General features: G+C 43.4%; 1 protein-coding gene across 3 annotated transcripts in view; it reads left to right on the plus strand.

Annotated features, from left to right (window-relative positions):
* The window catches only part of HMGA2 (high mobility group AT-hook 2), a 353,027-nt gene that overhangs the window by 131,770 nt on the left and 195,405 nt on the right, over positions 1 to 25,852 (plus strand). Inside the window, exon 4 of one of the 3 annotated variants that reach the window (XM_069764689.1) lies at positions 16,886 to 16,939. The exons of the other annotated variants lie outside the window; for them this stretch is intronic. Coding sequence (XP_069620790.1) covers positions 16,886 to 16,912 — 27 coding nt within the window. The 3' untranslated portion in view covers positions 16,913 to 16,939. Of the gene's footprint in view, positions 1 to 16,885; positions 16,940 to 25,852 lie in introns of those variants that run through there. 3 annotated transcript variants of the gene reach the window in all.

The raw sequence follows: 25,852 nt of genomic DNA on the forward strand, positions 1-25,852 counted from the left end.
CAGGCTAGCTAGTTTCTCAGGCTGTGCCGAGTTGCATAGGGAGCGTTAGGTGCAATCCACGGCTGCCTCTAGTGTGGTTGGAGAGGATTAGGGATTGCGGTCAGCAGAGTTCCCACGTCTCAGAGCTCGTTCTATGTTTTTGGGTTATTGTCAGGTCACTGTATGTGCTCTGACCTCGATGTCCATTGTGGTACTGAATTACCTTATCATAACACTTGAGGACTGGAGTTGCGGACCCCTGGTATAGTTGACCGATGCACAGTGACACCATCTGCAGCAAGTTGATGCTGCAGCTCTCTGGAGGTGGTCTGAGGATTGTCCTTGACTGATCTCACCATTCTTCTTCTCTGCCTTTCTGATGCTTTTCTTGGCCTGCCACTTCTGGCCTTAACAAGAACTGTACCTGTGTTCTTCCATTTCCTTACTATGTTCCTCACAGTGGAAATTAACAGGTTAAATCTCTGAGACAGCTTTTTGTATCCTTCCCCTGAACAACTATGTTGAATAATCTTTGTTTTCAGATCATTAGACAGTTGTTTTGAGGAGCCCATGATGCCACTCTTCGGAGTAGATTCAAACAGGAGAACAACTTGCAAGTGGCCACTTTAAGTAGCTTTTCTCATGATTGCATACACCTGGCTATGAAGTTCAAAGCTCAATGAGGTTAGAAAACAAAAAAAGTGGTTTAGTAAGTCAGTAAAAAGTAGGTAGGAGTATTTAAAACAAGAAAATGATAAGGGTGCCCATACTTATGCACCTGTCAAATTTGTTTAAATGCAGATTGCACATTTTCTGTTAGTACAATAAACCTCATTTCAAGGCAGAAACATTACTGTGTCCAACAGTTATTAGATATATGAGACTGAATAGCTCTTTCCAAAAAAACAGTTTTTATAAAACATTAAGCTTAAGATTAATAGGGGTGCCCAAACTTTTTCATATAACTGTATATGTAATAGAACTATATGTTCTCCTCAAACACTTATTATTGTAGTCTTCCTCACAGACGTCACAATTCTTTTTGTTTTCAAAATTTTAGTTGATAGGGAAGTATGTGACCAAACTTGTCATTTTGGAGCTGTTTACACAAACCGACCGGCAACACGAAATGACCGCCCATCTGTAAACGCTTACTGATCAGCGGTCGTTTAACAGTCTGGTAACATAGGCAGATGGTGGTAAACAATGCACACTGAATGAACTGTAATGGATTTTTCAATGTGCATAGAGGCTGCCATTGTTGTCATCAGTGTCCTGATTACACAGAACGATGCACCGCCAAGAACTATGATTTTTTGCACTGCACAAAAGATAATTTCACCCGATGAACAACCATTTTGCTTATTCATTGGGTGATCGGCAGCTTGTTTACGCTAACGTACATAAAAATTTGTTAATATAACATGCTGCTTTAGCCTCTTTCACTTGAAAAACAGAGTTCCCACAAGGAAATTGTTTTTCTTGGAGGAGGTTGATGGAAATATGTGATCACATGTTCCTCTATCAGCTGCCATTTTCAGAACAGGAGAGTTGTGCAGTATATAAGAAAGGCTGTAGTTATACACACTGGATTGTTCCCCAATAATTTAATAAAATACAGATAAATCAGACTCCTTTTAAGGATGATTGTTATTATGACACTTTATAATGCCATGCACATTTAACTTTGCTATTATTTTACAATAACATATTTTTTGAAAATCAAGTTTATTACATCAAGGGTCTTGCCATCAGTCTCAGCTGATTGGATAAGGCGCACCTCTTCTTGGTCTCTGGAATAATCACTATATACAAGGAGGTTTGCTTATCTAATAAACTCCGCTGGGACCAGTGATTGGTTACAGTGGTCATGTGAGCTGTAGTGTAATGTCACAGTTTCAACCAGACAAGAAAGACAGAGTAGTGGTGGAAACGTTTTGCTAGACATAGGTAGAGTGAGTAATGCTGTAGTTGGTCATTTTGTCCTCAAGCTTACAAACCAATAAAAAATAGTTGACAAGCCCTTTAATTTATTTGCATTTGCAGACTACACAAACTTTTTAAGTTGTCTTTTTATCTCTTTTGAAAGGTTAATTTTCACTTAAAGAAGCAGTCCCATCAAAGTTTGTATCCTTAAAATATTGCAGTCATCATATTATATAGCACTGTGTACTAACATTTGCTAATTTTGCCTTTCTACCCAGTTAATTATTCTCTTTTCTCTGCTCTGTGTAGAAAGAGAAAGTCTCTTGTCCCTGCATTTATTAATCACCTCTTCAACTCCTGAGCATGCAGATCTGCTCCTCCACTTGCCAGGGACTTTAAGGTACCTTCACACTGAGCAACTTTACAACGAGAACGACAACGATCCGTGACGTTGCAGTGTCCTGGATAGCGATCTCGTTGTGTTTGACACGCAGCAGCGATCAAGATCCTGCTGTGACATCGCTGGTCGTAGCTGAAAGTCCAGAACTTTATTTGGTCGTCAGGTCAGCGTGATTCGTCATGTTTGACAGCAAAAGCAACGATGCCTGCAATGTTTTTTCACAGAGCTAACAACCAGCGAGAACGATAAGTGAGTGGCCGTTACGTCACTGGATCGCTCCTGCATCGTTCTGGAGTTACTGTGTTTGACGTCTCTACAGCGACCTAACAGCGACGCTCCAGCGACCTAGTTTAGGTCGGATCGTTGTCTATATCGCTGGAGCGTCGCTAAATGTGACGGTACCTTTACAGTGACTCATACAGAGAAAATTGTCTGGTTTCTACATGGAGCTTAGAAGGATTCAGCTAGTCAGTTTTTAATCACATAATGTCATAGACCTAATGGAAAAGATAACAATTAGGCTGGGTTAGTGGGTGTCCGCTGATGGAATCCGTTACATGGCGCAATTAACGCTATGTAATGGATCCGTTAGCGCACCCATTGACCGCAATGTATCTAACACATCGCTAACGTATGCCATTTTTGGCATGCGTTAGCGATGTCCCGTTATTTTCTGACGGACCTCGAACGCTGCTTGCAGCGTTCGAGGTCCGTTTCTCGCTAGCGCAGATTGGGCATCTGCGCTAGCGGGATCGCTAAACGCAATCCCTTTTTGTACATTGCGTTAGCGCATTCTGTTAGCGTATGCGCTAAACGGATTGCACTAACACATTGTGAACCTAGCCTTAGCTGGGCAGAAGTGCAAAATTAGCAATTATAGGTGCCTGGTGGCATATAATATGATTGCAATATTTTAGGATAATTTTTTTATGAGAGTGCTTCTTTAATTGTTATTAGTTACCCTAGCAAAGACTTGATATCTTGTATATCCATTTGTCTTACCAAGTCATATCAGCAGATTTGGAATATTTTTTTAAAAAAATTGGTTATTTCCATGCCATGCAGATTTGTGATTTAAACTTTAGCATATAAGCCATACATCACCTTCTTAGTTGGCTTTGTTGGCACCTTGTCACATTCTTGTGCATTAGAGGAATTCATTGTTCTTGTTTGAACTGATAAGAACAAAAAAAGGGTTTTCTGCCTGAGACCTTGGGAAAAGCAGAGGGGGTGGAATGTTGACATTGAGCAGCAGGGCTGCACTTTCCCAAGCTTTCCATACTAAATTCTTCAATAGACATTAGGAGTACAAATCGGCCAATTCTGTACTATTTCCCTATTTTATTTATGTACATATTTGTATAAATCCATTTTTCACCCTGAGCCTCTTTTCACCTTACTGACCAAGCCAAATATTACAATTCTAACCAATTTGTGTGGTTAATAAGTCTGGAACACTTAAAAAAATCCTAGTAATTCTGAGAATGTTTTTTTTTCGTGACACGTACTTCATGTTAGTGGTAAATTTAGGCCAATATTTCTTGCGTTTATTTGTGAAAATACCGGAATTTGGGGGAAATTATAAAACATTTTGCAATTTTAAGCTTTTCAATTTTTTTGCTTTTAACCCGTTCCTGACATTTCCAGTACATGTACGTCATGATCGGGAAGAACTTCCAGATCAATACAATACATGTATGTCTTGAAGATGGCCTGCGCACAAGGGGCTGTGCGCAGATGGTGGCTGCCAGGTTTCAGTTGCCCACACCACTACCGACCTTTTAACCTCCTAAATGCTGTGATCGGTGAGATAGCAGTATTTAGAGAGGATGCAGAGGGAAGAATTTGTACCCATAAAGAATTATTATTAAAAAGAAAACAATAAAAGCACACATATTTTGGTATTTCTGCGTCCGGAACGACCTACCTATAAAACTGTCCTACTAGTTATTCCCTTTAGTGATCACCATTTAAAAAAAAAGAGGCAAAAATCTATGCTTTATCATCATATAGCTGAAAGAAAAGTGGAATAAATTGCGATCAAAAAGACGAATGTTAATAAAAGTATAGCAGAAACCATCAGTGGAAAAATAAAAAAGTTATCGCTTCCAGAATACAGTGATGCAAACCTAATAATTTTTATATAAAATAGTGTTTATTGAGTAAAAGCGCCAAAACATAAAAAAACTATATAAGGCTGGAGACACACTAGCGATTTAAAAATCGGTCTGATTTTGATGCAGGAGAGTCGGACGAGTGCAATGCAATTGTCATGCGAGTGTCGTGCAATTTTTGTGTGCGTACAATCAGATTTTTCACACCTAGCATCCGATTTACATGCGAATGCAGTTCAATTGTTATCAAACTACAATGCAATTTTGACATGAACATTTACATAGAGAAATTCTTTCAGTCATTTACACATCATTTTAAAACAAAATATTCATCAAAACATATATATATATATATATATATATATATATATAGAGAGAGAGAGAGTGAGATTAAAAGCCGGCAAATTATCTGCCGCGTACAGTATAGAATAGGTTAGAATAGAATGGATATATGCATATAGAATAGGTGTGTGTATATACAGTATATAAATAAAGGGAGCACTTGAACAACAGATTATAACTCCAAGTAAATCAAACTTCTGTGAAATCAGACTATCCACTTAGGAAGCAACACTTTGACAATCAATTTAACACGCTGTTGTGCAAATGGAATAGACAACAGATTGAGATTATTGGCAATTATCCAGACACTCAATAAAGGAGTGGTTCTGCAGGTGATTACCACAGACCACATCTCAGTACCAATGCTTTTTGGCTGATGTTATGGTCCCTTTTGAATGTTGGTTGTGCTTTCACACTCGTGGTAGGATGAGACGGAATCTACAACCCACACAAGTGGATCAGGTAGTGCAGTTCATCCAGGATGGCGCGTCAATGCGAGCTGTGGCAAGAAAGTTTGCTGTGTCTGTCAGCGTAGTGTCCAGAGTCTGGAGGCACTGCCAGGAGACAAGCCAGTATACCAGGTGATATGGAGGGGGCCGTAGGAGAGCAATAACCCAGCAGCAGGACCGCTACCTCAGCCTTTGGCAGTGCTCCTCCTGTTCCTCCTTGCACAGAGTGCTGCAAAATGACCTCCAGCAGGCCACAAATGTGCATGTGTCTGCATAAATGGTTAGAAACGGACTCCATGAGGATGGTCTGAGTGCCCAACATCCACAGGTGGGGGTTGCGCTCACAGCCCAACACCATGCAGGATGCTTGGCATTTGCCACAGAACACCAGGATTGACAAGTTCGCCACTGGCGCCCTGTGCTCTTCACAGATGAAAGCAGGTTCACACTGAGCACATGTGACAGACATGATAGAGTCTGGAGACGCCGTGGAGAGCGATCTGCCTGCAACATCCTTCAGTATGACCGGTTTGGCAGTGGGTCAGTAATGGTGTGAGGTGGCATTTCTTTGGAGGGCTGTGCGGCCCTCCATGTGCTCGCCAGAGGTAGCTGCCATTAGGTACCGAGATGAGATCCTCAGACCCCTTGTGAGACCATATGCTGGTGCGGTTGGCCCTGGGTTCCTCCTAATGCAGAACAATGCCAGACCTCATGTGCCTGGAATGTGTCAGCAGTTCCTGCAAGATAAAGGCATTGAAGCTATGGACTGGCCCGCCCCTTCCCCAGACCTGAATCCGATTGAACACATCTGGGACATCATGTCTCGCACCATCTACCAACGTCACGTTGCACCACAGACGGTCCAGGAGTTGGTGGATGCTTTAGTCCAGGTCTGGGAGGAGATCCCTCAGGAGACCATCTGCCGCCTCATCAGGACCATGCCCAGGCATTGTAGGGAAGTCACACACTACTGAGCAACATTTCTTTGTCTTGAGGCATTTCCACTGAAGTTGGAGCAACCTGTAACTTAATTTCCCACTTTGATTTTGAGCATCATTCTAACTCCAGACCTCTGTGGGATATTAGTTGTCAGTTACTTTGATCATCTAAAGGTTTTTACTGTTCTCAACACAATCCACTATGTAATGAATAAAGATTTACAACTGGAATATTTCATTCAGTGATATTTAGGATGTGGGATTTTAGTGTTCCTTTTATGTTTTTGAGCAGTGTATAAAAACGCTGTATTTAGCGTTTTATTTCATTAAAGGCTTTTTTTCTGGCTGTGTCTTTTAACCCATTAACAACTGTAGGATTAGTAATGGATGGGTGTCTTATTGACACCTCTCCATTACTAAGCCGGCTTACTGTCACCTTACAATACAAAGGTGACATTAACCCCCTATTACCCCATATGCCACCACTACAGGGCAGTGGGAGGAGAGAGATGCACCATTTCTGGGGTGGCTGTCCATGAGTATTAACCACTTCCTAGGCTATAAGCATCAGTCACCCAGTCGCTGGCTTTCCCTCTCTGGCGCAGAAAATTCCGCGGGAGCCCACGCCAATTCTTTTCCCAAAAAGATTATTTTATTAAATACATACAAGTCCCCAAATTTGCACACAAAATACAATGTATATTGGTCACTGACATCTATATATCTAACTATTCTGCATGGATTTACTGTATGTAATCCATGTCTTTTAGCCTGTCGGCTTCTGCATTAATTTTATTGATTTTACAGAAGCCGGCAAATGAATTAACGGCTATTCTTTTATCTATCTGTCTATGAAATATAAAGATATATATATATATATATCTACACATATATCTATATATATATATATATCTATAGATATATATAGATATATATATCTATAGATATATATATATCTATATATATCTATAGATATATATATCTATATATATATATATATATATATACACACCTATTCTATGTGTATATATGTAATCTATCTTTTATATTATATCCTGTCAGTGTGTTTTTTACATTAGCCGCATATGAAGTGCCAGCTTTTCAAAGGACACCGGTGCGTAAAAATTGCAGTACTTCTATTGCGGAATTCGATCTGTTTTCTGATTACATTTGCAGCACACTGCATTTTTTTCCCATCCCGATCATGATCCGTTCCAAGCTGGAAAAAAAACGCAAATGAACGCACATCATAGATTAACATTGGTCCGAATTCAATCCGATTTTTTTATCAGATTGAATTCGGCTGTTTGCTTCTGTCTGTGGGTGTCTATGTAACCATGCAACATGTGTACCCAGGTGTCGTCTGATGGGACTACTACTCCCATCTGGTTATGTCTGCTGTCACATATAACAGTGACAGCATCAGCCGATGATGGGAGCATAGTCCCATCATCCGACTCCTGTGTTCAATTGTAGAAAAAATATCAAAACATTTACATAATTACATTCACAGTACATACTCACCGAACACGTAATCCCTGATGCCCGTGTCTCCTGCAGCAAAAACAAAATAATAAACCAACATATTCTCCCTGTCCGACGTAGTCCATTACCGAGTGTCCCGTGACGATCTCATGTGTAGAACAGTCGAACAGTCACATAGGGAGATGTAACCGCTCTACCTAGCCTTCGGTGATACACTGACAGGAGGTGATCGCTCCTACAGTGTATCACTGCGCCGCCGTGAGAGTTCACTGGAGTTCATGTTCACTGCAGAAGCGATCACCACCTGTCAGTGTATCACCGGAGGCCAGGTGGTGCGATCACACTCCCTATGTGACTGTTCTACATGTGAGATCGTCGTGGGACATTTGGTAATGGACTACGTCAGACAGGGAGTATAATATGTTGGTTTATTATTTCATTTTTGTTGCAGGAGATGAGGGCGCCGGGGATTAGGTGTTCAGTAAGTATGGTAAATTAAGATTCAATAAAAGAGTCTGTGTGATTATTTCAAATAAAGGTCTTTATTCTGGCTGTGTCTTTATTTACCATGTAACTATGAGGTTAGTAATGGATAGGTGTCTTATATACACCTCTCCATTACTAACCTGTGGGCTGGATGTCACCTGACAATACAAAGGTGACATCAACCCCACAAATATGAACCCCACTTGCCACCGCTACAGGGCAAGTGGGAAGAGCGAGGCTAAGTGCCAGAATTGGCGCATCTATAAGTTGTGCTTTTTCTGGGGTGGATGAGAGCTGGTGTTTTTAGCCTGGGGTTATCAATATCCATGGCCCCATCCCAGGCTATTAATATCAGCCCGCAGCTGCCTTCGTAGCCTTTGCTGGTTCGATTTTTATAGGGGGACCCTATGTCAAGTTTTTTTTTTCTGGGTTCCCCTGTAAAATAGCCAGTAAAGGCTAAGCAAACAGCTGTGAGCTGATATTAGATGATAATAGCCTGGGAACCTCTATGGCTATTGGCTTCTTCCAGAATATTAACATCTGCCCTCAGCCATTGCTTTCCCTCTGCTGGTTATGAAAATTATGCAAGAGCTCACACAATTTTTGTTAAAACATTTTTTTTTAAATGAACAGATATTGCATTTCACGCAGATTTCTGTCAGTTGCTTTTTTGTTACAGCATATGTAGGTTAATTATTTTAATGTTCCTACATAGGCTGGTGTGTGTGTCTTTCTTTAATATTAATGAAGGTATCTGGCTAAAGAGTTTGAACAAGGAAATTACATCACAATTTTTTTTCTTTTTTTTAGTAATATATCTTTATTTAGCTCTATGGATCTACAAAAACGCATGAAAATCTGCATGAAAATGCAACAAAACTGCATCAAATCAGCATAAAAAACATGTGGAATGTACACTGCGTTTTCTGCCAAGAGATGCAGAATTTGTGCAGAAATTTCCGCAAGCAAATTTGCAACGTTCTCACATAGCCTAAAGTTGTCTAATCACTTATACTGCATGAGGAATGGTGTAAAAAGTAAACAAACCAATTCTTCACCTGCAGTTGATTTTGCATCCCCTAGATCGCAGTAAGGCTTGGCTCACATTTATCCTGCGCTCTACGCTGAACGCTTATGCTGGGGTTTCTATGTGAGTCTCTGAAATATTTTATGCAAATGGAACCCCAGGCGGAAGATTCTGTATAATCAGGAAGTTGGAGGCACTGTGGACACCGTATGACATGTGATCCTATGGTGTCTATCTTTTTATTAGGAGTGCATAAACGTGTCATCAGCCACAATTTTCTGCACCTCTGAAAAAAAGGACACCGCTGAACAAAGGCCAGATGGAGTCCAGAGTAACTCTGCTGCCTCATTATAGTGCGTGCCCCCTCTTGGGTATCATCTGACTCATGTCACTCAGAGATTTAGATGGATACCCCGATGTACCGCAAGTGCTCTGCATAGAGTGCTGGATAAATGTGATCCAAATTGTAATGTAAAATGTTCCCAATAAAAGCTTCAACTTAATCCATAAAAAAGCAAGTCCCCACACTGATCTGTTATCTGTTAACAGAAATATAGGGGGTTTCCACATTACTGGTAGCACAAAAATTGAAATAAACACAGCAACTCGTTCCGCAAGAAACAAGCCCTCACATGACTGTCAGCAGAAATATGGAAAAATGATAGCTCTCAAAACATGGTGATGCAAAAAAATAGTTTTTGAAAACCGTGTGTGTGAGCAGCCAAACATCAAACACGATATGAATCTGGTATCTCTGTAATCGCACCGACCGGAAGAATAAAGTTGTCTAATCACTTATGCTGCATTAGGAACGGTTTAAAAAATAAATAAACCAATTCTTCATCTGCTGTTGATTTGTTAATTTTGCATCCCATAGATTGCAGTAAGGCCGGCGTCACACTCAACGTAGGGAAATACGGTCTGTATTTTACAGGCGTAATACGCAGAAGTGATTCCAAAACAGTGTTCCGTATGTCATGCGTAAGCAGGGTGTGTCTGTGTATTTTACCCATATTAACCTCCGTATGTAATCCGTATGGCATCCGTACTGCGTTTTTTTTCACGCAACCTTGCAAAATGGACATTTAACGGTTTTGAGGCCTGAAAATGATTTAAATCATCAGCATAAACCCTATTTAAGGCCTCTACAACAGGTGGAACCCTCCCATATGGCCATTTTGTTGCTGTGCTTGTGTATGTGTTTTGGTGGTACTTGGGCAACATGTGTGACCTCCTGCTATTCACACCAACTCAGCGGGTGTTATTTAATTGGGTCTTGTCATGCCGCTTTGGCCTGCCATACCCCGTGATAGTTGATCCACGAAGGAGGAGAAGAAGAATGTGGGTGTTGTGAATTCTGTGGTCACAAGTGGTATTGCAGTCTCTGGGCGTCCTCCCTCAGGTGTTTTGGTGAGCTCGTTGGCTGCCTTGCTATTTAGCTCCACCTGAGTCTGTCTTCCTTGCTCCTTGTCAATGTTCCAGTGTTGGATCTGAGCTACTGCATCTTTCCTTGGGCCTGCTGCTCTGCTAGATAAGTGCTTCTAGTTTGTTTTCTGTTTTTTCTGTCCAGCTTGTTATTATTTTTTGCTGGAAGCTCTGAGAAGCAAAGGGGTGCACCGCCGTGCTGTTAGTTCGGCACGGTGGGTCTTTTTTGCCCCTTTGCGTGGTTTTCGTTTTAGGGTTTTTTGTAGACTGCATAGTTCTCTTTGCTATCCTCGCTCTGTCTAGAATATCGGGCCTCACTTTGCTGAATCTATTTCATTCCTACGTTTGTCTTTTCATCTTGCTAACAGTCATTATATGTGGGGGGCTGCCTATTCCTTTGGGGTATTTCTCTGAGGTAAGTCAGGCTTGTATTTCTATCTTCAGGCTAGTCAGCTCCTCAGGCAGTGCCGAGTTGCATAGGTAGTGATAGGCGCAATCCACTGCTGCTTCCAGTTGTGTGAGGACAGTTCAGGTACTGCAGTCTACAGAGATTCCACGTCTCAGAGCTCGTCCTATTGTTTTGGGTTTTTGCCAGATCTCTGTATGTGCGCTGATTACTGCACGCTGTGTTGCCTGATTGCCAGCCATAACAGTACAAGGAGCCAATTCAATGATTTCCAATAGAGGGAAAAAAGAAATCCTGACATTTTTTTTTCTTAGCTCTGTCTTCAGTCTTTTTTTTCCCCTAGACATTAGAGTGCTTCAGGACACAGCTGTGGACATGGATATTCAGGCTCTGTGCTCCTCAATGGATAATCTCGTTGTAAATGTACAAAAGATTCAAGATACTATTGATCAGAAATCGATGCTAGAACCAAGAATTCCGATTCCTGATTTGTTTTTTGGTGACAGAACTAAGTTCCTGAGCTTCAGAAATAATTGTAAGCTATTTTTGGCCTTGAAACCTCATTCTTCTGGTAATCCTATTCAACAGGTTTTGATTATTATTTCTTTTTTGCGCGGCGACCCACAGGACTGGGCGTTTTCTCTTGCACCAGGAGATTCTGCATTGAGTAATATTGATGCATTTTTCCAGGCGCTGGGATTGCTTTACGATGAGCCTAATTCAGTGGATCAAGCTGAGAAAAATCTGCTGGCTTTATGCCAGGGTCAGGATGATGTAGAACTATATTGTCAGAAATTTAGAAAATGGTCAGTACTCACTCTGTGGAATGAATCTGCACTAGCGGCTTTGTTCAGAAAGGGTCTCTCTGAAGCTCTTAAGGATGTAATGGTGGGATTTCCTATGCCTGCTGGTTTGAATGAGTCTATGTCCTTGGCCATTCAGATCGGTCGTCGCTTGCGCGAGCGTAAATCTGTGCACCATCTGGCGGTATTGTCTGAGAGTAAGCCTGAGCCTATGCAGTGCAACAGGACTATGACTAAAGTAGAACGGCACGAACACAGACGTCTGAACAGACTGTGTTTCTATTGTGGTGATTCTACTCATGCTATTTCTAATTGTCCTAAACGCACTAGGCGGTTCGATAGCTCTGCCGTTATTGGTACTGTACAGTCCAAATTCCTTTTGTCCATTACCTTAATGTGCTCTTTGTCATCATATTCTGTCATGGCGTTTGTGGATTCAGGCGCTGCCCTGAATCTGATGGATTTGGATTATGCTAAACGTTGTGGATTTTTCTTGGAGCCTTTGCGGTGTCCTATTCCGTTGAGAGGAATTGATGCTACACCTCTGGCCAAGAATAAGCCTCAGTACTGGGCCCAGCTGACCATGTGCATGGCTCCTGCACATCAGGAAGTTATTCGCTTTTTGGTACTGCATAATTTGCATGATGTGGTCGTGTTGGGGTTGCCATGGCTACAAACCCATAATCCAGTATTGGATTGGAACTCTATGTCGGTAACCAGCTGGGGTTGTCAGGGAGTACATGGTGATGTTCCATTTTTGTCTATTTCGTCATCCATTCCTTCTGACATCCCAGAGTTCTTGTCGGACTTTCAGGATGTATTTGAAGAGTCCAAGTCTGATGCCCTTCCTCCGCATAGGAATTGTGATTGTGCTATCGATTTGATTCCTGGTAGTAAATTCCCTAAGGGTCGTTTATTTAATTTGTCCGTACCTGAACACACCGCTATGCGCAGTTATGTGAAGGAGTCCCTGGAGAAGGGACATATTCGCCCATCGTCGTCACCATTGGGAGCAGGGTTCTTTTTTGTAGCCAAGAAGGATGGTTCGCTAAGACCGTGTATTGATTACCGCCTTCTTAATAAGATCACTGTTAAGTTTCAGTATCCCTTGCCATTGATTTCTGACTTGTTTGCTCGGATTAAGGGGGCTAGTTGGTTTACTAAGATTGATCTTCGTGGTGCGTATAATCTGGTGAGAATCAGGCAGGGAGATGAATGGAAAACGGCATTTAATACGCCCGAGGGTCATTTTGAGTATCTGGTGATGCCGTTCGGACTTGCCAATGCTCCATCTGTTTTTCAGTCTTTTATGCATGACATTTTTCGTGAGTATCTGGATAAATTCTTGATTGTTTACTTGGATGACATTTTGATCTTCTCAGATGATTGGGAGTCTCATGTAAAGCAAGTCAGAATGGTTTTCCAGGTACTGCGTGCTAATTCCTTGTTTGTGAAGGGATCAAAGTGTCTCTTCGGTGTGCAGAAAGTTTCATTTTTGGGGTTCATCTTTTCCCCTTCTACTATCGAGATGGATCCGGTTAAGGTTCAGGCCATCCAGGATTGGACTCAGCCGACATCTCTAAAAAGTTTGCAGAAATTCCTGGGCTTTGCTAATTTTTATCGTCGCTTCATCTGTAATTTTTCTAGCATTGCCAGACCATTGACCGATTTGACCAAGAAGGGTGCTGATTTGGTTAATTGGTCTTCTGCTGCCGTGGAAGCTTTTCAGGAGTTGAAGCGTCGTTTTTGCTGTGCCCCTGTGTTGTGTCAACCTGATGTTTCTCTTCCGTTCCAGGTCGAGGTTGATGCTTCTGAGATTGGTGCAGGGGCGGTTTTGTCACAGAGAGGTTCTGGTTGCTCAGTGTTCAAACCATGTGCTTTCTTTTCCAGGAAATTTTCTGCTGCTGAGCGTAATTATGATGTGGGCAACCGAGAGTTGCTGGCCATGAAGTGGGCATTCGAGGAGTGGCGTCATTGGCTTGAGGGTGCTAAGCATCGCGTGGTGGTTTTGACTGATCATAAGAACCTTACTTATCTTGAGTCTGCCAAGCGCTTGAATCCTAGACAGGCCCGTTGGTCGTTATTTTTTGCTCGTTTTGATTTTGTGATTTCATACCTTCCGGGCTCTAAAAATGTGAAGGCGGATGCTCTGTCTAGGAGTTTTGTGCCCGACTCTCCGGGGTTATCTGAGCCGGCGAGTATCCTCAAGGAAGGAGTCATTGTGTCTGCCATCTCCCCTGATTTGCGGAGAGTGTTGCAGAAATTTCAGGCTAATAAACCTGATCGTTGTCCGGCCGAGAAACTGTTCGTCCCTGATAGGTGGACTAGTAAAGTTATCTCTGAACTTCATTGTTCGGTGCTGGCCGGTCATCCAGGAATCTTTGGTACCAGGGAGTTGGTTGCTAGATCCTTTTGGTGGCCGTCTCTGTCGCGGGATGTGCGTGCTTTTGTGCAGTCCTGTGGAATTTGTGCTAGGGCTAAGCCCTGCTGTTCACGTGCCAGTGGGTTGCTTTTGCCCTTGCCGGTCCCGAAGAGGCCTTGGACACATATTTCGATGGATTTCATTTCTGACCTTCCCGTTTCTCAAAAGATGTCTGTCATTTGGGTGGTCTGTGATCGCTTTTCTAAAATGGTCCATCTGGTGCCCTTGGTTAAATTGCCTTCCTCCTCTGATTTGGTGCCTTTGTTCTTCCAGCATGTGGTTCGTTTGCATGGCATTCCTGAGAATATTGTTTCTGACAGAGGTTCCCAGTTTGTCTCAAGGTTCTGGCGAGCCTTTTGTGGTAGGATGGGCATTGACCTATCTTTTTCCTCGGCCTTCCATCCTCAGACTAATGGCCAGACCGAACGAACCAATCAGACCTTGGAAACATATCTGAGATGTTTTGTTTCCGCTGACCAGGATGATTGGGTGTCATTTTTGCCGTTGGCTGAGTTCGCCCTTAATAATCGGGCCAGCTCGGCTACCTTGGTCTCTCCATTTTTCTGCAATTCTGGGTTCCATCCTCGTTTCTCTTCAGGACAGGTTGAGTCTTCGGACTGTCCTGGTGTGGATTATGTGGTGGACAGGTTGCAGCAGATCTGGACTCAGGTAGTGGACAATTTGACCTTGTCCCAGGAGAAGGCTCAGCTTTTCGCTAATCGCAGACGCCGTGTGGGACCCCGACTTCGTGTTGGGGATCTGGTTTGGTTATCTTCTCGTCATATACCTATGAAGGTTTCCTCTCCTAAATTTAAACCTCGTTTTATTGGTCCGTATAGGATTTCTGAGATTCTCAATCCGGTGTCTTTTCGTCTGACCCTCCCAGACTCCTTTTCCATACATAATGTATTCCATAGGTCGTTGTTGAGGAGATACGTGGCACCTATGGTTCCATCTGTGGAGCCTCCTGCCCCTGTTTTGGTGGAGGGGGAATTGGAGTATATTGTGGAGAAGATTTTGGATTCTCGTGTCTCTAGACGGAAACTCCAGTATCTGGTCAAATGGAAGGGTTATGCTCAGGAAGATAATTCCTGGGTTTTTGCCTCTGATGTCCATGCCCCAGATCTTGTTCGTGCCTTTCATGTGGCTCATCCTGGTCGGCCTGGGGGTTCTGGTGAGGGTTCGGTGACCCCTCCTCAAGGGGGGGGTACTGTTGTGAATTCTGTGGTCACAAGTGGTATTGCAGTCTCTGGGCGTCCTCCCTCAGGTGTTTTGGTGAGCTCGTTGGCTGCCTTGCTATTTAGCTCCACCTGAGTCTGTCTTCCTTGCTCCTTGTCAATGTTCCAGTGTTGGATCTGAGCTACTGCATCTTTCCTTGGGCCTGCTGCTCTGCTAGATAAGTGCTTCTAGTTTGTTTTCTGTTTTTTCTGTCCAGCTTGTTATTATTTTTTGCTGGAAGCTCTGAGAAGCAAAGGGGTGCACCGCCGTGCTGTTAGTTCGGCACGGTGGGTCTTTTTTGCCCCTTTGCGTGGTTTTCGTTTTAGGGTTTTTTGTAGACTGCATAGTTCTCTTTGCTATCCTCGCTCTGTCTAGAATATCGGGCCTCACTTTGCTGAATCTATTTCATTCCTACGTTTGTCTTTTCATCTTGCTAACAGTCATTATATGTGGGGGGCTGCCTATTCCTTTGGGGTATTTCTCTGAGGTAAGTCAGGCTTGTATTTCTATCTTCAGGCTAGTCAGCTCCTCAGGCAGTGCCGAGTTGCATAGGTAGTGATAGGCGCAATCCACTGCTGCTTCCAGTTGTGTGAGGACAGTTCAGGTACTGCAGTCTACAGAGATTCCACGTCTCAGAGCTCGTCCTATTGTTTTGGGTTTTTGCCAGATCTCTGTATGTGCGCTGATTACTGCACGCTGTGTTGCCTGATTGCCAGCCATAACATGTGGGTGCATCCACTTTTGCGGCAACGCCTCGCTAAAGGGCATTTTCACGGGCTATATTCATCTCTGCGGACACATCCGGACAAATTCTTTCAGTACTGTCGCATGACAATACCCACCTTTGATATCTTGTTGGAGACAGTACGTCCAGGAATTACGTATCAGGATACCAGGATGCGGAAATGCATATCTGCAGAGGAGCGTCTTCTCCTTACCTTACGGTATGTATTCACCATCCTCACATACTGTATGTTGATGATGTTTTTTTGTACTATTTTGATTTTCATAGCATCTTATTTAAATTATATTAATATATTATTTATAAATCATATACAAATATGTATCCAATGTTAAATGTTAGTATCCAGTGTAAATTTAGTAAGGTACACTGGTCTCCTGCGTTTTTTGATCCTCATATTACTTTGTTTTACTAGGGTTTTTGTAAAGCATAGTAACAGCTAATTTAGAAAATTGTATTTTGCTTTGTTGTAAATTTTTCATATACACTGTATCTATATATATATTTGGCAAAAATGCATAAATTACTTACATTACTTAACTATGTGTGTTTCATTGACTTATGTAACAGATGTTTAGCGACCGAGTAATTGAGTATGATGTTGTAATGATTTGTCCAACAAACTGAAATTGACTTTTGACTATATTTTTTTTTATTATAGCAAAAGCCTTTTTTGTTTTTTAAACACTATATTAATATCATATGTTTTTTTTTTTTTTTCAGAAACCAGGACATAACCCATTTTGTTAGAAAAATATAACAAAGTGCTATCACAGCAGAGTCAAAGAAAAACATGTTTAGAAACAAAAATAAAAAAGAATTATCATAAAACAATTCTCATTACACATTTCTGTAAATTGGTGGAGGTGATGGCGGAAGCTCAGAGTCCTGGTCAGGTGGCCTTTGTTGTGCCAATTGTCCATCATCCTGTTTGTATGATGTCTGTGCCTGCTCAATATTGATGACCTTGCTCATATTGGCCAGTTGTGTATTGGCTATAATAATGGTTTTCAGTATGGCCCTTATGAGGTTGAAAATAAGGCCTTGCATCATAACCCCCCTCCCCCCAATATGGCCATGTCGTCCAAACCCAGGTTGGGACCAGCCTCCAGCACTGGGTCTGGACAAGTGGCTATATTGGGAAGGTTGATGGTATGATGGCATATGGTAATGTGCTGGCCTTGGTGGGTTTTCGGTGGGAACAGTTTGAGGTGTAGGCACACATGGAGGGGATGCTTTAAATACTTGTTGAGCATGCACCTGTTGAGATGATGGAAGGCGCAGGACGTTACGTGCTGACAGCTGCCACCTCTCAATGAACTCAAATAATTCATAGGGTTCATTTGGTGGGGTACATGCATCAATAAGTGTTTGAAAACACCCTCTCACACGTAACCTCGCCTTACAGAGTATGGGACGGAGGTACTAGGCCAGGCTCCTCGAATAGGCCTCCTCACCATCATCCTGTGCAGCCCTGGCCAAATAATTAAGGACCCCATTGTCTTCATTCCTGCGAGTTTCTAGCAGCTCTCTCCTTCTGCGGCCACGGCGGGAAATGACAGCAGGCTGTGGAGCTGTCTCCAGTGGAACAGTTGGGCTGCTACTGTTTCCTGGATCATCCTGACTTCCTGGATGTGGTGCTGCTGTGGGTGGTGGTGCAGCTTCTTGGACAGTTGTTGCCGTATCTTGTGGTGCAACTGAAGATGTTGCAGGAGGGATGTCAATGGAAGGATGTGAAGATGGGCCAGCCACCTCTTCTCCTTCCCCAACCAGATCTATCAGTGCCTCCGAGTCCGTGCTAGTCTCCCTCATGAGAATAATTAATGATAAATTAACTTTTTACCTTTATAAGACATATGTGTAATTTTGAATTATGTTTTTACTTACGGTCTCAGATCCATACTGGGTTCTAAAAAGGAGAGTTGGTCATAATAAATATATTTCCTTTTTTTGGAAGGCGCTGCTGCCCCTCTCCTGGCCTGCTGCTGCTTTTCTCGACAATATTGGTCGGGTATGCTGCGCCATCGTCTCATAACATCTTCCACTGCAAAGATAGCAAAAAAAATAATATGTAAGGCCATTGTGCACAGTTGTACCACAATGTGTCAGTGATATAACAGATTTTAATGTGGCCTAGTAACCTGCATTTCTTAAAAAATATCATCAACATAAAGATTGTAAACACAAACAGCACAATACGATATAATAGAAAACACATAGAATTTTAGACCATAAGGACAGGGTCCTCTCCCCTCTGTAGCAGTATGTCATTGTAAATTTGTTTAATGTAAGCGACATCTGTTATGGCTGGCAATCAAGCAACACAGCGTGCAGTAATCAGCGCACATACAGAGATCTGGCAATAACCAAAAACAATAGGACGAGCTCTGAGACGTGGAATCTCTGTAGACTGCAGTACCTGATCTATCCTCACACAACTATAAGCAGCAGTGGATTGCGCCTATCACTACCTATGCAACTCGGCACTGCCTGAGGAGCTGACTAGCCTGAAGATAGAAATACAAGCCTGACTTACCTCAGAGAAATACCCCAAAGGAATAGGCAGCCCCCCACATATAATGACTGTTAGCAAGATGAAAAGACAAACGTAGGAATGAAATAGATTCAGCAAAGTGAGGCCCGATATTCTAGACAGAGCGAGGATAGCAAAGAGAACTATGCAGTCTACAAAAAACCCTAAAACGAAAACCACGCAAAGGGGCAAAAAGACCCACCGTGCCGAACTAACAGCACGGCGGTGCACCCCTTTGCTTCTCAGAGCTTCCAGCAAAAGTTAATAGCAAGCTGGACAGAAAAAACAGAAAACAAACTAGAAGCACTTATCTAGCAGAGCAGCAGGCCCAAGGAAAGATGCAGTAGCTCAGATCCAACACTGGAACATTGACAAGGAGCAAGGAAGACAGACTCAGGTGGAGCTAAATAGCAAGGCAGCCAACGAGCTCACCAAAACACCTGAGGGAGGAAGCCCAGAGACTGCAATACCACTTGTGACCACAGAAGTGAACTCAGCCACAGAATTCACAACAGTACCCCCCCCCTTGAGGAGGGGTCACCGAACCCTCACCAGAACCCCCAGGCCGACCAGGATGAGCCACATGAAAGGCACGAACAAGATCTGGGGCATGGACATCAGAGGCAAAAACCCAGGAATTATCTTCCTGAGCATAACCCTTCCATTTGACCAGATACTGGAGTTTCCGTCTAGAGACACGAGAATCCAAAATCTTCTCCACAATATACTCCAATTCCCCCTCCACCAAAACAGGGGCAGGAGGCTCCACAGATGGAACCATAGGTGCCACGTATCTCCTCAACAACGACCTATGGAATACATTATGTATGGAAAAGGAGTCTGGGAGGGTCAGACGAAAAGACACCGGATTGAGAATCTCAGAAATCCTATACGGACCAATAAAACGAGGTTTAAATTTAGGAGAGGAAACCTTCATAGGAATATGACGAGAAGATAACCAAACCAGATCCCCAACACGAAGTCGGGGTCCCACACGGCGTCTGCGATTAGCGAAAAGCTGAGCCTTCTCCTGGGACAAGGTCAAATTGTCCACTACCTGAGTCCAGATCTGCTGCAACCTGTCCACCACAGAATCCACACCAGGACAGTCCGAAGACTCAACCTGTCCTGAAGAGAAACGAGGATGGAACCCAGAATTGCAGAAAAATGGAGAGACCAAGGTAGCCGAGCTGGCCCGATTATTAAGGGTGAACTCAGCCAACGGCAAAAATGACACCCAATCATCCTGGTCAGCGGAAACAAAACATCTCAGATATGTTTCCAAGGTCTGATTGGTTCGTTCGGTCTGGCCATTAGTCTGAGGATGGAAGGCCGAGGAGAAAGATAGGTCAATGCCCATCCTACCACAAAAGGCTCGCCAGAACCTCGAGACAAACTGGGAACCTCTGTCAGAAACAATATTCTCAGGAATGCCATGTAAACGAACCACATGCTGGAAGAACAAAGGCACCAAATCAGAGGAGGAAGGCAATTTAACCAAGGGCACCAGATGGACCATTTTAGAAAAGCGATCACAGACCACCCAAATGACCGACATTTTTTGAGAAACGGGAAGGTCAGAAATGAAATCCATCGAAATATGTGTCCAAGGCCTCTTCGGGACCGGCAAGGGCAAAAGCAACCCACTGGCACGTGAACAGCAGGGCTTAGCCCTAGCACAAATTCCACAGGACTGCACAAAAGCACGCACATCCCATGACAGAGACGGCCACCAGAAGGATCTAGCAACCAACTCCCTGGTACCAAAGATTCCTGGATGACCGGCCAGCACCGAACAATGAAGTTCAGAGATAACTTTACTAGTCCACCTATCAGGGACGAACAGTTTCTCGGCCGGACAACGATCAGGTTTATTAGCCTGAAATTTCTGCAACACTCTCCGCAAATCAGGGGAGATGGCAGACACAATGACTCCTTCCTTGAGGATACTCGCCGGCTCAGATAACCCCGGAGAGTCGGGCACAAAACTCCTAGACAGAGCATCCGCCTTCACATTTTTAGAGCCCGGAAGGTATGAAATCACAAAATCAAAACGAGCAAAAAATAACGACCAACGGGCCTGTCTAGGATTCAAGCGCTTGGCAGACTCAAGATAAGTAAGGTTCTTATGATCAGTCAAAACCACCACGCGATGCTTAGCACCCTCAAGCCAATGACGCCACTCCTCGAATGCCCACTTCATGGCCAGCAACTCTCGGTTGCCCACATCATAATTACGCTCAGCAGCAGAAAATTTCCTGGAAAAGAAAGCACATGGTTTGAACACTGAGCAACCAGAACCTCTCTGTGACAAAACCGCCCCTGCACCAATCTCAGAAGCATCAACCTCGACCTGGAACGGATGAGAAACATCAGGTTGACACAACACAGGGGCACAGCAAAAACGACGCTTCAACTCCTGAAAAGCTTCCACGGCAGCAGAAGACCAATTAACCAAATCAGCACCCTTCTTGGTCAAATCGGTCAATGGTCTGGCAATGCTAGAAAAATTACAGATGAAGCGACGATAAAAATTAGCAAAGCCCAGGAATTTCTGCAGACTTTTTAGAGATGTCGGCTGAGTCCAATCCTGGATGGCCTGAACCTTAACCGGATCCATCTCGATAGTAGAAGGGGAAAAGATGAACCCCAAAAATGAAACTTTCTGCACACCGAAGAGACACTTTGATCCCTTCACGAACAAGGAATTCGCACGCAGTACCTGGAAAACCATTCTGACTTGCTTCACATGAGACTCCCAATCATCTGAGAAGATCAAAATGTCATCCAAGTAAACAATCAAGAATTTATCCAGATACTCACGGAAAATGTCATGCATAAAAGACTGAAAAACAGATGGAGCATTGGCAAGTCCGAACGGCATCACCAGATACTCAAAATGACCCTCGGGCGTATTAAATGCCGTTTTCCATTCATCTCCCTGCCTGATTCTCACCAGATTATACGCACCACGAAGATCAATCTTAGTAAACCAACTAGCCCCCTTAATCCGAGCAAACAAGTCAGAAATCAATGGCAAGGGATACTGAAACTTAACAGTGATCTTATTAAGAAGGCGGTAATCAATACACGGTCTTAGCGAACCATCCTTCTTGGCTACAAAAAAGAACCCTGCTCCCAATGGTGACGACGATGGGCGAATATGTCCCTTCTCCAGGGACTCCTTCACATAACTGCGCATAGCGGTGTGTTCAGGTACGGACAAATTAAATAAACGACCCTTAGGGAATTTACTACCAGGAATCAAATCGATAGCACAATCACAATTCCTATGCGGAGGTAGGGCATCAGACTTGGACTCTTCAAATACATCCTGAAAGTCCGACAAGAACTCTGGGATGTCAGAAGGAATGGATGACGAAATAGACAAAAATGGAACATCACCATGTACTCCCTGACAACCCCAGCTGGTTACCGACATAGAGTTCCAATCCAATACTGGATTATGGGTTTGTAGCCATGGCAACCCCAACACGACCACATCATGCAAATTATGCAGTACCAGAAAGCGAATAACTTCCTGATGTGCAGGAGCCATGCACATGGTCAGCTGGGCCCAGTACTGAGGCTTATTCTTGGCCAAAGGTGTAGCATCAATTCCTCTCAACGGAATAGGACACCGCAAAGGCTCCAAGAAAAATCCACAACGTTTAGCATAATCCAAATCCATCAGATTCAGGGCAGCGCCCGAATCCACAAACGCCATGACAGAATACGATGACAAAGAGCACATTAAGGTAATGGACAAAAGGAATTTGGACTGTACAGTACCAATAACGGCAGAGCTATCGAACCGCCTAGTGCGTTTAGGACAATTAGAAATAGCATGAGTAGAATCACCACAATAGAAACACAGTCTGTTCAGACGTCTGTGTTCTTGCCGTTCTACTTTAGTCATAGTCCTGTCGCACTGCATAGGCTCAGGTTTACTCTCAGACAATACCGCCAGATGGTGCACAGATTTACGCTCGCGCAAGCGACGACCGATCTGAATGGCCAAGGACATAGACTCATTCAAACCAGCAGGCATAGGAAATCCCACCATTACATCCTTAAGAGCTTCAGAGAGACCCTTTCTGAACAAAGCCGCTAGTGCAGATTCATTCCACAGAGTGAGTACTGACCACTTCCTAAATTTCTGACAATATACTTCTACATCATCCTGACCCTGGCATAAAGCCAGCAGATTTTTCTCAGCCTGATCCACTGAATTAGGCTCATCGTAAAGCAATCCCAGCGCCTGGAAAAATGCATCAACATTACTCAATGCAGAATCTCCTGGTGCAAGAGAAAACGCCCAGTCCTGTGGGTCGCCGCGCAAAAAAGAAATAATAATCAAAACCTGTTGAATAGGATTACCAGAAGAATGAGGTTTCAAGGCCAAAAATAGCTTACAATTATTTCTGAAGCTCAGGAACTTAGTTCTGTCACCAAAAAACAAATCAGGAATCGGAATTCTTGGTTCTAGCATCGATTTCTGATCAATAGTATCTTGAATCTTTTGTACATTTACAACGAGATTATCCATTGAGGAGCACAGAGCCTGAATATCCATGTCCACAGCTGTGTCCTGAAGCACTCTAATGTCTAGGGGAAAAAAAAGACTGAAGACAGAGCTAAGAAAAAAAAATGATGTCAGGATTTCTTTTTTCCCTCTATTGGGAATCATTAGTGGGGCTCCTTGTACTGTTATGGCTGGCAATCAAGCAACACAGTGTGCAGTAATCAGCGCACATACAGAGATCTGGCAATAACCAAAAACAATAGGACGATGTTGTGAATTCTGTGGCTGAGTTCACTTCTGTGGTCACAAGTGGTATTGCAGTCTCTGGGCTTCCTCCCTCAGGTGTTTTGGTGAGCTCGTTGGCTGCCTTGCTATTTAGCTCCACCTGAGTCTGTCTTCCTTGCTCCTTGTCAATGTTCCAGTGTTGGATCTGAGCTACTGCATCTTTCCTTGGGCCTGCTGCTCTGCTAGATAAGTGCTTCTAGTTTGTTTTCTGTTTTTTCTGTCCAGCTTGCTATTAACTTTTGCTGGAAGCTCTGAGAAGCAAAGGGGTGCACCGCCGTGCTGTTAGTTCGGCACGGTGGGTCTTTTTGCCCCTTTGCGTGGTTTTCGTTTTAGGGTTTTTTGTAGACTGCATAGTTCTCTTTGCTATCCTCGCTCTGTCTAGAATATCGGGCCTCACTTTGCTGAATCTATTTCATTCCTACGTTTGTCTTTTCATCTTGCTAACAGTCATTATATGTGGGGGGCTGCCTATTCCTTTGGGGTATTTCTCTGAGGTAAGTCAGGCTTGTATTTCTATCTTCAGGCTAGTCAGCTCCTCAGGCAGTGCCGAGTTGCATAGGTAGTGATAGGCGCAATCCACTGCTGCTTATAGTTGTGTGAGGATAGATCAGGTACTGCAGTCTACAGAGATTCCACGTCTCAGAGCTCGTCCTATTGTTTTTGGTTATTGCCAGATCTCTGTATGTGCGCTGATTACTGCACGCTGTGTTGCCTGATTGCCAGCCATAACAGGACGAGCTCTGAGACGTGGAATCTCTGTAGACTGCAGTACCTGATCTATCCTCACACAACTATAAGCAGCAGTGGATTGCGCCTATCACTACCTATGCAACTCGGCACTGCCTGAGGAGCTGACTAGCCTGAAGATAGAAATACAAGCCTGACTTACCTCAGAGAAATACCCCAAAGGAATAGGCAGCCCCCCACATATAATGACTGTTAGCAAGATGAAAAGACAAACGTAGGAATGAAATAGATTCAGCAAAGTGAGGCCCGATATTCTAGACAGAGCGAGGATAGCAAAGAGAACTATGCAGTCTACAAAAAACCCTAAAACGAAAACCACGCAAAGGGGCAAAAAGACCCACCGTGCCGAACTAACAGCACGGCGGTGCACCCCTTTGCTTCTCAGAGCTTCCAGCAAAAGTTAATAGCAAGCTGGACAGAAAAAACAGAAAACAAACTAGAAGCACTTATCTAGCAGAGCAGCAGGCCCAAGGAAAGATGCAGTAGCTCAGATCCAACACTGGAACATTGACAAGGAGCAAGGAAGACAGACTCAGGTGGAGCTAAATAGCAAGGCAGCCAACGAGCTCACCAAAACACCTGAGGGAGGAAGCCCAGAGACTGCAATACCACTTGTGACCACAGAAGTGAACTCAGCCACAGAATTCACAACAGACATCTATAACTCTGTACGTAACCCTTTTCTCATGTCCACCACCATATAATTAATGGTGCTATATAAATAAATGAGATTAATGTTAAGGCCCAAAATCATGTAGGTAATGCAGTTTGCAATATTATTCATAAGGAAACAAGTGTACTTACTCATCTGCCTCTGGACCTCACGTGGCCGCTCCTCATATTCTGGGAAAAGGATCCCACATATGCTTCTCTATGCCGCCTCTTTTCTGGCCCGGTTGGAATGATGGGCATCTCGCTGATCCCATATTTCTGGCCTCTCTTGCACCAGGACCAGCAGCATTTCGACATTAATAATATTGGCCATGATGCAGGAGACTCCGTGGAGGCGTGAGGCAGACTTCCGGGACGTCTGTCTGGCTTTTTCAGCTAATTAGCATGTCTAAGCTTCCTGATTGAGGGCTTGGCACATTTCCTGTCACCTGCTCAACTCTTGCGTATTTTACGCAAGTCACACTGTTGGTCCGTGTGTAATCCGCATTTTTTATGCACCCATAGATTTTCATTGGCGGATTTTTTGCGCAATACGCTGACAAACGCAGCATGCTGCGATTTTCTATGCCAGTAAAATACGGATGCGTAATATGCGCCAAATAGGAGCTGCCCCATAGAGATTCATTGGTCCGTGTGCAAGGCGTTTTTGCGCCTCATACATCCGTAAAACTCTCTAGTGTGACACTGGCCTAAGGCTGCCGTCACACTAGCAGTATTTGATCAGTATTTTACATCAGTATTTGTAAGTCAAAACCAGGAGTGGGTGATAACTGCAGAAGTGGTGCATATGTTTCTATTCTACTTTTGCTCTAATTGTTCCACTCCTGGTTTTCGCTTACAAATACTGTTACATAGTTATTAAGGTTGAAGGAAGACTATAAGTCCATCTAGTTCAACCCATAGCCTAACCTAACATGCCCTAACATGT

This window comes from Ranitomeya imitator, chromosome 4 (assembly GCF_032444005.1).
Source record: "Ranitomeya imitator isolate aRanImi1 chromosome 4, aRanImi1.pri, whole genome shotgun sequence".
Lineage (NCBI taxonomy): Eukaryota > Metazoa > Chordata > Amphibia > Anura > Dendrobatidae > Ranitomeya > Ranitomeya imitator.